The sequence below is a fragment of the Ranitomeya variabilis genome, chromosome 5 (assembly GCF_051348905.1).
Source record: "Ranitomeya variabilis isolate aRanVar5 chromosome 5, aRanVar5.hap1, whole genome shotgun sequence".
Taxonomy (NCBI): Eukaryota; Metazoa; Chordata; class Amphibia; order Anura; family Dendrobatidae; genus Ranitomeya; species Ranitomeya variabilis.
In genome coordinates this window covers 390,183,821-390,198,798 of record NC_135236.1, presented here as the reverse complement: position 1 = coordinate 390,198,798, position 14,978 = coordinate 390,183,821, and the positions used below count along the sequence as shown (strand labels likewise).

The following is a 14,978-nucleotide window of genomic DNA, read 5'->3' as shown; positions in this document are numbered from 1 at the left end:
AAAGTCATTTTATAAAGGTAATTGGCTATGTAATTAATTTTCACTATAAAAGGGATAAATGACCTCAGAAAAGTCAAGTGCTTTAGCATTTCATGAATTTATTACCACTTGTATGGTTTTGGTATGTCTTCTTTTCTTGGTTACAGTACAAACCTTGGTGTCCATGGTATGCAAAGAATTTTATCCAGAATGCAAATGTAATTATTGTATTTGGGAGTAATGTGACAGTCAAAAAAATTGTTATTAGTAGACGAGGATGATATAAAGTTAAACAGGCTGTTCTGTGGTAAATGAGAAGCCTTCTGTCTATATAGTTGTTTATTGTTCCAATGCATTTCGGTGCCAGACCAACTCCTTTTATACCTTTTATAAAGGCACTGGTCCAACACCGAAATGTGTTTAAACAATAAAAAAACATATTGGAATACATTTGCCGCTGCCCGTTAAACGTGATATCATCCTCCTCTACAATTATTCATCTGGAGGAAGTTTTTCTTCTCCAGCAATGGTGCCGCAGCAGCAGTTACGTGCCTCAACAGGTGTTGTGCCTTCACACAACACCACCAGGTGAGCGCATATTTCACTAAAATTACCAGGCATTAATACTCTGTGTGTGTGAGCTTTTGTCCCCCCAAAGAGTTATTCAAAAAATTACCACTGTGTCTTATTTCCTAGCAGCAACAATTAGCGGCCCAACAGCTTGTCTTCCAACAGCAACTTCTTCAGATGCAACAACTGCAGCAACAACAACATCTGCTTAATCTTCAACGGCAGGGACTGATTTCCATTCCGCCCAGCCAATCAGCTCTTCCAGTCCAGTCCCTACCACAAGGTAAATTTTCTTGTGCTCCATTTGAAAGCTTAATTTTTTTATATGAATTTTTGTTTTTGGCCAAATTTAAATATTGGAGCACCAGCAAATCCTAACATGTATGACCTCTTAAAAACTTGTCTTCATTTGCAAAAAAAAATATTTAACATCAATAGTTATTTTAAAGGTAGCCAGACATATAAGATAACTATTTGCTGTGCTGTGTTAATTACACCCATAAATTTCTACAATCACAATTAAAATCCTTATTTCCTTTATGGGCAATTATCTTGGGAATGATGGGCTACCTACCTAAACTAAATATTGTTAGGGATTCCTAATGAAATATGCAAGATCTGCTAACAATTTGCTAAACAAGCTTAAATGGTCATTCTTTTAGTACATTATCTGTTCAGGTGCTCGTTTTTTTGGAATGTAGACATCATAGTTTCTGTTAAGTGAACCAGAGCAGAGGACTACAGTTAGCGGCTCTTGCTGTGGTGGACTTGGCATTGGATTCTTACATCCAAACAGTCATCATGTAACATTATGTAGCCCACTGTATTTACCCCTAGAAACATAAGCTATTTGAGGTCTGTAAACCAGACCCACAGTGATCAGTTGATTACCCCATAGGGTAAAATATTGAACAGGTTATTTGTGGTTAAACTACCCTTTGGATAAGATCTTGATATCAAAGTGTTTGAATAACTCTACATTAAGTGATAGAATCAATGACTGATGTATTTCAGGGAAGCACAAAATGGACAGCGATAATCACATGGATTGGCAGATATAAATAATAAATATGTTTTGCTTGGCCTAATATTTAAAATTCTCATTACTGTTTGTACAAGTCCAGGCTTAATATTCAGGGTCTTGTGAAAACGACATGGTGTTATTAACAAAGCACTGTTTTGTGTCACAGCTGGTTTAAGCCCTGCGGAGATACAGCAATTGTGGAAAGAGGTGACTGGAGTTCATAGTATAGAAGACAATGGCATTAAACATGGAGGGCTAGACCTCACTACTAACAATTCCTCTACTACCTCCTCCACCACTTCCAAAGCATCACCACCAATAACTCATCATTCCTTAGTGAATGGACAGTCTTCAGTGCTAAATACAAGACGAGACAGGTGAGAAAATGTTTCAGTCTCAGGCTATTAAAAGAATAGCTAAATGTTAACTTTTTGTATTTTTTAATGTTTCTTGTATGTTAGCTGCAATTGTCTTAGAATAGTGCTATGTGTTTGGAAAAAAGTAAAAAAAAAATCTTATCCCAAATATAGTAATTTCAAAAGAAATACAAAAAGTACCTTTAACTCCTTAACAACTGAATTGGAATAAAAGAGTTAATTCTGCACCACCAGTAGAGCAAGGATGGAGGATGAAAGCAGTATCCAGATATGCATTTTATTAGTCAATGTGTTTCGGTTACAAACTTCTTCTTGATGATGAGTTTGTAACTTTGAAACACATTGACTAATAAACCGCATATCTGGATTCCACTTTTATCCTCTATCTTTGCTTTACTGGTGGGGTGGCGCAGAATAAACTATTTAAATCCAATTCAGTTGTTTCCAGTTGTGAGTCTGCAGCAACCTTGAGCCTTTTTTGTTGTTGTGGTTCACACAGCTACACTAGGTGAGTACTATTGCCTTTGGTCTCCACACTGTAACTTGGATAAAACCCTATTGCTCATAGTGTTATTCCAGTTTCTGTTATGTTTAACCCCTTAACGACATGACTTACAGGGTAACAAGTAGTCAAGCCTGCATTTTTACTGGCAGATGATGGCTGATTTATTCAGATATCATCTTCCTCTAACAGTCTCATGTGGAGCAAAGGCTATGGCTATTAAGCTGTCAAATGCCGCTGTCAATCTGTGACAGCGGCATTGACAACGCATCAGTAGGAGGGCGCACTGTTGAACTTGCCCAATGGCATACCCATAACATGATCATCGGGCACCAATGGGTTGTAATGACAGCCAGGGATCTGCTGAAGACCTCTATGCCTTTCATGATGGCACTCCTGTGAAAGCTGGCGTTCATAGCAGACCGTAATGTTTGCTATTTAAGGCAATGCTGTGGCATTGCTGTGTATAGGAGAAGTGATCAGACAATAAAACCCCCTAAGTGGACTAATAAATGCATTGAAAAGTGAAAAAAAAATGTTTAAAAAAAAATGAAAAAAAATGAAAAGAACATGAAAGTTATAAGCGCCTTCTTTGCCCCAATTAAAAATGAAGAAATGTAATTAAAAAATAAACATATTTTGTATCTCTGTGTTCGAAAAAGTTCAACCTATCTAAACATAAAATAAATAAATCCGATCGGCAAACAGTGTAGTGAAAAAAACATCAAAATGCCAGTATTGCAGTTTTTCAGACACCACAACAACACAAAAGATCAAAAGATCATATGTACTCTAAAATGATAACTGTAAAACCATTGGCTTTGGATGCAAAAATAAAGCCCTCACAGAGCTCCCAATTCAACAAATGTTAAATGTTACAGCTCTTGAAAAATGCCATCACAAGCAATTGGGTTTTTTTTATAAGAAATTTCAGAATTTCTTCACCACTTAAATAAATGAAAATCTATGCATGTTTTGTATCTCAGTAATTGTACTAACCTGTACAATCATATTAAAAATTAAGGCGAGCTGTAGATAAAGGTTTCCATTAAGCTCTTGAGACGCTTCCACTGCGTCTTACCTCCCCAGCAACTGGAGTTAGTCTTTGGCTCCATCCTTTGCTCCATATTTCAAGCGTAGAGTTAATTAGGACGCCTGGAACCATTTATTGTGCTCCTGAGAACTGCGTTGGATTGTTTTGTGGGTTTTATACCCTCTGCCTGGTTAAATTTGGCTTTTTCCGTTCACATATGTTGCTAACCCTTCTGATCAATACTAGCGCAGATGGCCAATACAGTAGCCTTCTCCTTTCATTCCAATCCGTGCAGTTTATGGACAAGGGCTCCTGTAGATGGGGAAAAAGGATTGCACTTTGCTAATGTTTAGTTTTTACATTTGTTGCACTTTTCAAGATCTCTGCAGAGTGACCATTCGGGAAGTATCCAGAGCTGCGGCTAGTAGGGATCGGCCGCTCCATGGTCATCTTCTCAAATATGAACAGATCTTTGATGCTGATGTAGTTTGTCATAAAAAGCCTGGGGTGGGGGACGTAGCGTGGGATGTAGGGTAGGGCGGGAGACGTAGCCTGGGATGTAGGGTGGGGTGGGGGACGTAGCCTGGGATGTAGGGTTGGGCTGGGGACATAGCCTGGGATGTAGGGTTAAATGTTACAGCTCTTGAAAATTGCCATCACAAGCAATTGGTTTTTTTTTTAAAGAAATTTCAGAATTTCTTCACCACTTAAATAAAGCAAAATCTATGCATGTTTTGTATCTCAGTAATTGTACTAACCTGTAGAATCATATTGCTAGGTAATTTTTACTGTAACTTTTTGCTATTTTGCCACACTTTAAATTTTGTTCTCATTTTCCACTACATCACATAATAAAATGAATGGAGTAATTCCAAAGTACAACTCGTCATGCAAACAACAAGCCTTCACATGGCTATATTGACAGAAAAAGAAAAAAGTTATGGCTCTTGAAATAAGGGAAGGAAAAAATGAAAGCACAAAAATGAAAACTCGCCTGGTCCTTAAACGGTTAAAGTCGATAGAACTAATAAGAAATATGAACAGTACATGCCAAACTGAGTTCGGCTCCATATGGTATTGTCAAAAGTCATGGAAAACCCTTTAATTTTTTCTATATCACAAAAAATTTGAAACTTTAAGATGGGCCTTCAAAATTTGATTCCCTCTGATCTGTTAAGGCCTTCCATTGAACATTGTGTCTCTTCGGTTATACAGCTCAGAAAGCAACACATATTGCTTCAATGTTAATGTTTATGTTTGATCGTATGAACCTTAAAAGCAAAGAGTTAAGACTATGCCCTTTAAACAACAAATTTTTAAAGAGACACTAATGTAACTGTCATATAAGCAACTTCTCAAACATAACTTGTCTATATTGGTGATATTTTTTAGATAGAGATGGACACATTTATTTGGGTAGAATTTAATTCTACTAGAATTTTCCAAAAATCAATTTTCTCCATAATTTGCTGAACCATAAAGGGCTAGCAAAATGTAAAAAAACAATACGAATGCTTACCTCACCACAACCTTTCTAGCTATTCGTGGCGATCAGGTGTGGGTGTCAGCTCTATGGCAGAGCTGACACCCTGCATCAATGCCCACAATCGGTGCTAGTACCAATCGCAGACCTTTAACCCCTCTGATGCGTCTGTCAATACTGACAGCAACATCGAGGAGCATCCTGTCTGCTCCCATCAGCACAACATGATGCGATCATCTAGTGTTGATGGTCTCCATGGTGACCCCAGATGGCAAGGCGGCAACGGAGTCCTTAAGAAGCATTGAAGAGTATCAGATCAGTGATCTGTCAGTGTAAGGAATAAATCCCATTGTGGAACAATGTAAAAAAAGTAAAAAAAAAAAGTTCTTAAAAATTGTAAAAACAAAGAAAAAAATTAAAAAATATTATTCCAATAAATACATTTATGTGAAAAAAGTACATATATTTGGTGTCACCGTGTCCAGAATGGCTCGACCTTTAAAATTGTCTCACTAGTTAACTCCTTCAGTGAACACTATAAAAAAACGAGGCAAAAAAACAATGCGTTATCATCATACTAATGCAAAAAAGCACACTAAAATGCAAATAGACAATTGTAAATAAAAATTTTACCGCTGTAAAATATCATCTTGCCCTGCAAAAAACAAGCTGCCATACAGATCTGTCAGTGGAAAAATAAAAGTTGCAATTGTCAGAATAAAGCGATGCAAAAATAGTTTTTCTATTAGATAGTTTTTATTGTGTAAAAGTGCCCAAAACATAAAAAAGTAGAAATGTGGTATCACTGTAATCGTACTGACCCAAAGAATAAAGCTGCTTTATCAAATTTACCACACACGGAACATTATACATTTTTTTTTTTTTAAATCCTGAATTGCTGGTTTTTGTCCATTTTGCCTCCCTAAAATCGAAACAGGAGATCAAAAAATGTCATGTGCCCGAAAATTATACTAATTAAAATATCAACTCTTCCCTCAAAAAAGAAGCTGTCACATAACTCTGTCGGCCCAAATATGGAAAAATTATAGTTGTCTAAATATGGGTAAAAAAGTGTCTTTTAGTTTTTTACAGCAGCCAAACATAAAAGCCTGATATAAATCTGGTATCACTGCAATCGTACCAACCAAAAGAAGAAAGATGTCTAACCACACTGCATAAAAAATGAATAAAATCAATTCTTCACTTGCTGTTGATTTGTTCATTATGCCTCCCAAAGATCGCAGCATGGCTCGGCTCACATTTACTCTGAGCTCTTCGCTGAATGCTTCTATGTAAATTTCTGAATTTCATGATTAAGACGGAACCCCCTGCAGAAAATTCCCTATAAGGAGGCAGATGGAGGCACTGTGGACGTCATAGGACCTGTGATCTGGCAGTGTCCATCTTTTTAGGCGAGCATAAAAGTGCAGTCAACCACAGTTTTGTGCACTTCTGAAAATGACACCGCTGAGCAGATGCCAGACAGAGTCCAGAGTAACTCCAGAGTAACTCTGCTGCCTCATTATAGTGAAAGGATCCCTCAGGGGTTTCATCTGTCACTTCACACTGAGAGGTTTAGATAGAAACCCCAAAGTAAGTGCACAGTGTAGAGCACCAGATAAATGTAATCCTATGTAATATATTCCCAATAAAAGCTTCCACTCAATCCAAAATAAAAAGCCCCACTCAGGTCCATCATCTGTCAATGGAAATATAGGGGGCTCCCACGTTACTGGTATTAACTGGAGAAGCAAAATGGCTCCTCACCCCCCCAAAAGAAATTCAGCAATTTCAGCACTCCCAAATGCCCTACTCCTTACTCAGCCCCAGTGTGTCTAAGCCACATTTAATGCCCACATGTTTGGCATTTCTGTTGTGATAAAAGCCCACCTAATGTAATGCTGCGTGCTTCCAGAAGCATGTACTTGTCACTACAATGGCAGTTTGCAATTTTCACTCAGCAACATCCACTACTGTTTGTTTCTGGAAAACACACATGGAGTCAAAATTGTCACTGCACTTGTAGATAAATTCCCAAAATGGGGTCATGGGGTGAGGGGAATTCAACTTTTCTAGAACTTAGGGGCTCTGCATATGGAGTCCGCCAACTATTCTAGGAAAAGCTGCACTCCCTCCCATATCTCGCCATGTGGCCTAGCAGTACTCTCAGCCAAATATAGGGTATTTTTACATTCATCAAAAATTGCGGGACAAATTTAGGTGCCATTTTTACCCATTTCCCAGTATAAAAATATAAAATATGGGGCTAACACAAATTTTTTGTGGTAAAAATATAGTACATTTTTTTCACTACCCAATAGTATAAAATTCTGTGTTACCTGTGGTGGCAATATGATCATTGCACACCTAGATGAATTAATTGAGAGTTATAGTTTGTTAAATGGGGTCACTTATTTGGGGTCCTGCTGGTCTGGCATATCAGGGGCTCTACCAATGTGACATGGCACCATCAAACCAGCAAAACCTGAACACCAATATGGCGCGTCTTCCCTTCTGAGCTTTGCACTGTAGTGTTCAACCACAAATTGGGCATCGGTGTACTCAGGAAAAATTGCACAACAAATTTTCGGGTCCATTTTCTCCTGTTACCCTTGTGAAAATGCAAAAATTGGGGCTGAAAAACATTTTTGTGCGAAAAATATAATTTTTTTATTTTCATGGCTCAACGTTATAAATTTCTGTTAAGCACCTGAAGGTTCAAGGCGCTCAATACACACCTGGATAGGTTCCCCGAGGGGTCTAGTTTCCAAAATGATGTCAGTTGTTGGGGGGGTTTCACTGTTTAGACACATCAGGGGCTCTCCAAACACGACATGACGTTCGCTTATTATGCCAGCAAATTTTACATTCAAAAAGTCGAATGGCGCTCCTTTTCTTCCGAGCCCTGTCAGGTGCCCAAATAGTGGTTTTCCTCCACATTTAGGCTATCAGTGTACTTAGCAGAAACTGCTCAACAAATTGAATGGTCCATGCTCTCCTGTTACCCTTCTAAAAGTAAAAAATGGGTCTAAAGGAACATTTTTGTGAAATAAAGTAAAATTGTATTTTTTCCTTCCACATTCAATTAATTTCTGTGAAGCACCTGAAGGGTTAGTAAACTTATTGAATGTGGTTTTGAGCACCTTGAGGGGTGCAGTTTTTAGAATGATGTCACTTTTAGGTATTTTTTGTCATATAAGCCCCTCAAAGTCACTTCAAATGTGATGTGGTCCCTAAAACAATGTTTTTGTAAATGTAAAAATAAGAAATCGTTGGTCAACTTTTAACCCTTCCAACTTCCTAACAAAAACAATTATGTTTCAAAAATTGTGCTGATGTAAATTAGACATGTGGGAAATGTTATTTATTAACTATTTTGTGTTCTCTGATTTAAGGGCATAAAAATTAAGAGTTGGAAAATTGCAACATTTTCAAAATTTTCGCCAAATTTCGGATTTTTTTCACATATATGCAGAAGTCAAATAAAATAAATTTTATCACTCTTCTGGAGTACAATATGTCATGAAAAAACATTCTCAGAATTAGTGGAATTCATTGAAGTGTTTCAGAGTTATTACCTCATAAAGTGACAGTGGTTAGAATTGGCCTGGTCATGAAGGTGAAAACAGACTTCCAGGTGAAGGGGTTAAGGACTATACTTTTGAACTTCAGCAATCATGAAAAAATATTACTACAGATTTCTGCCTAAAAGAATGTACTGAAAAAGTACTAATAAACTATAATATTATAATTAGTTATTAGTAATTAGAAGATTTGATGTGTGTTTGTGGCAACATAAACATAATCAATGATACTAAAATACAAAATTGTGTAATTTGCCCTTAGTTGGCGCAGGAAAGACAATTCACAAGAATTTGTGGAGAAAGTGAAGTCTGCGAGTCGGATTAAACAATGGCTGAAATCTCTACTTCCTTTATTAGAAACTCTTTTGCCCTTTTTTGAGCAGTTTAGGAAGGGAACTGTAGTGCTGGGCAGATTTGTTAGAAACAGCCAGTCTCATCTTTTTATTTTTAATAAGTATTTTGAGCCTGACAATATCATTCATTTTAATCACAGAAAGCAGTCGACTTGTACAGTATTTTAGAATAGCATTGTTGGTTTATTGAGCTAGGATATATTGCAATGGTTATATTAAGTTGAGGTCATATGTCAGAATTACCATGCACTCTTGTATAGTAATTTCTTCTTTCTTTATTAGAAGTCATCTTTGGCTCTATTTCTTCCCTAATTGGAACATCATCCTGCCTTGGCAGTTGAACTATTCAACAGAACGATTAAATTTTTCTGACTGCTCTGAGCTGAATTGACCTGTTTTGACCTGTTTGTCAGTGATTGTAACCTGACAGGCACTAGCAGACTCCAACGATTATGGCTTTTGAGATTAATCGGATGCTATTCTCTTTCTACTACAGCTCGTCACATGAGGAGACTGGGGCTACGCATACCCTCTATGGTCATGGTGTCTGCAAATGGCCCGGCTGTGAAAGCATTTGTGAAGATTTTGGCCAGTTTTTAAAGTAGGTTAACTTTTACATTTTTAAGAATTTCCTAGTGAAACCAAATGGTGCAATGGGCAATGCTTATCAATATCATATCCTTATATCATATTTAAATTTCTAGATCATGTCAGCAGTCACCTTTTTAATTAAATATGAGGCTGACTTGATGTTTTGCAACCAATCTCCGATTTTTTATGTGTATAGTCTCAGTATAGATATTGAACTTTTTTAGACGACATTATGTTGTGGAAGACATTACACAATTGTTGACTGTTTGCATCAGTTCCCCAAGCTGTTCCCTGTTCATTTCCGTTCTTCAGAAAAGTAGAAAATAGACGATTTGAAATGTAGACATAAAATGTCAGTTGTCCAATCCCATTTACATATTAAATCTGGGGTTTATATATTAATAACACAGTTATCTGGAATAATTGAGTAGAAGACAATGGTCGAAACTCATCAAAGTGTTTTCACCAGAATTTTGGATTAAAACACTTAGATAAGTTGCAAAAGTTTTGCACAACTCAAGTTTGCTCTTAAATGCTACAACTTTCACATTTTCAACTTTACCCAGCTGTACCACAATGAACAAAGTTGGGGCAGAATGGAGGCATGAAGCCACAGCTTGTCATGAATTTGTACCTGCCAGAAAACTTATGCAAGTCACTGACTGAAGTAAGATTTGTGATGAGGCGCAAGGAGTCACACGGGTTGGGCATATCGTTAGTGCAATCTGTGCAGCTGCGCAGGGGCCTAAGAGGTTAGAGGGCCCACTTCCAGCTCCAAAGCAGGTGAAACTGTGCAGTACGATGAACAGTTGGACTGCAGATTATAATTATTGTTCTTGCAGAGAGGCTTCTGGAGCAGTTTGCCAAAGAAGAATGGTCTAAAATTCCAGCAGAGCATTGTAAGAAACTCATTGATGGTTACCAGAAGCGGTTGGTCGCAGTTATTTTGGCTAAAGGTTGTGCAACCAAGTATTAGGCTGAGGGTGCCAATACTTTTTGTCTGGCCCATTTTTGGAGTTTTGTGTGAAATGATCAATGTTTTGCTTTTTGCTTCATTCTCTTTTGTGTTTTTTCATTTAAGAAAAATTATATGAAGATGATAGTACCAAAGAATTTGTGATTGCAATAATTTTCAGTATGAAACTGAGTATTATCTGACAGAATTGCAGGGGTGTCAATACTTTTGGCCACAACTGTACATGTTTGAATGTCCTCTGTTTTAGTGGAAACCAGATGTGGCCTTCCAATATGACTAATAATTACCTAGCTTTAGTTGAAGAGAACCTATTGATGCCAGGACTCTTCTGACTTTTCTGTCATAAAGTCTGTGCACAATGTTTAAGAGCCATAACTGTTTCATACAGCTCATATGGAAGCCTTCCCTAGGTAAAGTCATTATTAGTGTTGAGCGATACCTTCCGATACTTGAAAGTATCGGTATCGGATAGTATCGGCCGATACCCAAAAAATATCGGATATCGCCGATACCGATACCCGATACCAATACAAGTCAATGGGACACAAGTATCGGAAGCTATCCTGGATGGTTCCCAGGGTCTGAAGGAGAGGAAACTCTCCTTCAGGCCCTGGGATCCATATTCATGTAAAAAATAAAGAATTAAAATAAAAAATATGGATATACTCACCCATCCGGTGGCCCCTGGACCTTACCGATTGTAACCGGCAGCCTCTGTTCCTAAGAATGAGGAGTTTAGGACCCTCGATGACATCGAGGCTTGTGATTGGTCGTGTGCCACTCATGTGACCGCTCACGCGACCAATCACAAGCCGCGACGTCATCGAGGGTCCTAAACTCCTCATTCTTAGGAACGGAGGCTGCCGGTTACAATCGGTAAGGTCCAGGGGCCGCCGGAGGGGTGAGTATATCCATATTTTTTATTTTAATTCTTTATTTTTTACATGAATATGGATTCCAGGGCCTGAAGGAGAGTCTCCTCTCCTCCAGACCCTGGGAACCATACACTGGGAACTTCCGATTCCGATTTCCGATACCACAAAAATATCGGAACTCAGTATCGGAATTCTGATACCGCAAGTATCGGCCGATACCCGATACTTGCGGTATCGGAATGCTCAACACTAGTCATTATGTGGAAGAATAATAACTTCCTATATAGGCCCAAGCCACTACCGTAATTATTACATTATCCTTTCTCTGGCAAAGCCACAGATCAGTGCGCAATTGTCCACTTGTTTTCAACACCATGTGTGGAGACTTTAGCCATTTCCACAAATAAGTATATCTGAGTTGCTAAACATTTTAATATTCTAGAAGATTTGTCCTTTCTGAGCTTTCCAGTGACCTGTAGTGGTGTAGTTTCTTTTGCTTTTTTAGAGGTCTTCAAATACTTAGAATAATACGCATTTTCTTATGTAAAAATGTATCCACAAAAACATATATAAATTAACTTGCCAGAGGGTTTTATTTTTTTTTTCAAGATGAGTAACTTCACAGTCTGAAGATCTTGTGTTGTCATGGTGCGGTTAACAGGGTGAATGAACTGTTTCATGCTTCATCAACAATTAAGTTAATTAGCTTATTTGAAATGGCACTGCTTTGTTGCCAGGATGTTGGCAGAAACATCAAAAAGATGTGTTTACAAATGGTAGACTATCTGTGGGATATAGGGCTGCGACACCATAACTACAAAACATAACAAGAAATGGATAATAGCAACACTAGGGTAAATTAAGTGCTGCTCTTTTTATATAAAAATATTGATTCGTTTTTACACATCCCTGTTTTGTCTACAGGCCATGGACAGAAATGTTACTTGGGAAAAATGTGTCCATAAATATCCAGTTACCGTATATAAATTTATGGACTAATTTAATTTACTGTCTGGGCTCTCATTTACCTAGAGCAGATCAATTAGTAAAACTTTATTTATTTAACAAAACAAATGCATTTCTATATACAGATAGCAACTGCCAAAATTATAGTGATATATTTATAGTAACAAAAAGCTGTCCATAAACAGGTCGTAAATGACGACAACCAATAAACTATTAAAGATTGCCATTATAGTGAATCTCCTCGCAGGTTTTTGATATGTTATCTGAGGACAGGTTGAGGTAGGGGTTAAAACATAAATTTATTTGACATGTCACATGTTAGGCTGTGTTCTGTTGTTTACTTACAATGAAGATTTTATGACTTGGTGATAATCATAGCCTGGACTACAGCAGCTACAGCATTGCATGCATGCTAGTCCATCTCCGCCCCCTCCTGTGATTAGCAGCTATGTGTACAATGTACATACAGAGACTGGTGTGGGCAGGGTTAGCTTTCTCAGCTCTGCTGTATTGCTGAATCTAAAAACTCTGATTGTGTCAGAAACGCTGCACCCAGTAAAGTAAGCGATACATCATTGGAATCAGGGTCTCTTTGCCTACATCATGCTGCTCCCAGATGAGGTATCAAAAACCTGATGACAGATTCCCTTTAATATTAAGGCCAGATTCCTACATCCTCACTGTACAGTCTACATTTGGATTAACCTTGGGTATCCTCACCCAAACTAATAGCCTCATAGGCCTATATGAGGTCATTAGTTCAATCCAGAAGACCCACTGTCAGTCCAGAAATTACGGCCCATACACAGACCTTGGCATACGGAAATGTGAAACCTGCATGCTGCTATTACAATGAGCACTATATCTAGACTATAGATAACAACTTAATACTAGCGTTATGGACTATAGTAATCTGTCAATCTGATACAGTCTGAGTGCGTAATCAATAGTTCAATGATGCTTTAATCCAGAGGTCTCAAACTGCATTCCTCAAGGGCCGCAAACAGGTCATGTTTTCAGGATTTCCTTGTACTGCACAGGTGATAATTTAATCACCTACAAGCATAATGATTACAGCACCTTGTGCAATGCTAAGGAAATCTTGAAAACATGCATGGTTTGAGGCCCTCGAGTAATGCAGTTTGAGAACCCTGCTTTAACCAATGGGTGTATGTCCAGCAATAGGAGCATTATGATAACTGTCTGTAGTAAATTATTATCATACTTTGGAAAATAATTTCCATAGTCTAAGATAAATTGAAGTGAGTTTTTCATTCTTTAGTTTTGATACAGGAAAGAAATATATCTTGGTACCGTGTTAGCCAGTAGATAAAAAAATATTTAGAATTGTTACCATCTTTTCAGTTAGCCATTAAAAGGTATCAACCACTGAGGACTCTCAATTCAAAATATTGTTTTCATTCTTTAGTGTAATAAATAGTATTGTATCCAAAGGACAAATGTAATAGCCCATCCAAGAAAAATAATTTTGCATTATTATTAGTGATGAGAGAACGTGCTCGCCACTACTCAGTACTGACTATGCTCGGTGTACTCGGCTAGCACCGAGTATTTCTGGGATTATTCAGCGGGAGCTCGGGTCTCCTCCTTTTAATTTTGGCACTTTTTAGAGCGCCAATCAACATGCAGGGATTGTCTGACATGCACTGTAATGCCGCAGCCATCTTTGTTGTGGTATTACAGTGATTGGCTGGCCGCACAGCGGCATCAAGTCTATAAGAGACCTGGCGCCACCCTACTCACCACATTATGATCTGGACTCAGCTAGTGTAGGGAGAGCTGCTGCTGAGATAGGGTCAGATTCTTACTTTAATTAGTTAGTCTGGGTCTACTAGTGTTCAATCCACAAATCCTGATAAACCAACAGTCCTTTTTAGGGCTAATTTGGGGGTACATAGATTGCAGCGCTAGGAAGGCAGGGGAGTCTATGTGCACATATCCACATTAGTGCAAGGCCTGCAGGCACTATATGTGAGTATATAGATCTCACTGCATACCTCAAAAAGCTCCATTACTGTCTGCTGCTGTGTATTTTATATATATGTAGCTGCAGGTATCCATGGCTAGGTTGTTTTTTTTTGCACCTTATACCTACTAATTTTATTAGAAAGCAATCCATAACCCCATTTTTTCTACATTTATTTACTTGGTCACACTGCAGACTACAGCCAGGTCATTGCAATAAAAGAGCGTGAAAATCTAACAATTTACATTTTTTTGTTTTGTCCCAGGCATTAGATGTGATTGCACAGAAAATTCTGGCCTTTTTTTGGTACTATATTATTTTTTGGAGTGCCTTACAACATGTTTGGACACCATTTTGCTGCCCAAAAAATCTGTAGCTGGCCCAAAAAGATTTAGCTACAGTTCTTATGTTTATCACTGTGATTTGTACGCCACATGCATCATATATCATTGCGCTAAATATTTTACAATTTTAGTACTTCAATTTTTTTTTAGTGTCATAACCTACTTATTGACTCAATTTTGGTGGGCCCCAAAAAAATCAATGCCACATTTTGATCAATTTGTGGTCTCCAAATTCTTGCTTTTCTGGCATACATTCCACTTTTTTGCCTGTCTGCTACCCTTGTTCTATACAGTATTTTGTGGTTAAATTTTTTTTAAAAACAGGCCACATATT

The 14,978-nt window shown here is 37.8% G+C and overlaps 1 protein-coding gene across 20 annotated transcripts in view; it reads left to right on the top strand.

Moving 5' to 3' along the window:
* The window catches only part of FOXP2 (forkhead box P2), a 413,441-nt gene that overhangs the window by 262,403 nt on the left and 136,060 nt on the right, over window positions 1–14,978 (top strand). For 15 of the 20 annotated variants that reach the window (XM_077265038.1, XM_077265033.1, XM_077265041.1 and 12 more), the window contains 3 exons: window positions 676–832; window positions 1,740–1,950; window positions 9,402–9,506. In XM_077265038.1, the coding sequence (XP_077121153.1) occupies window positions 676–832; window positions 1,740–1,950; window positions 9,402–9,506 (473 nt within the window). The remainder of the gene's footprint in view (window positions 1–675; window positions 833–1,739; window positions 1,951–9,401; window positions 9,507–14,978) is intronic. The other 5 variants (XM_077265035.1, XM_077265037.1, XM_077265045.1 and 2 more) reach the window with 1 other exon arrangement.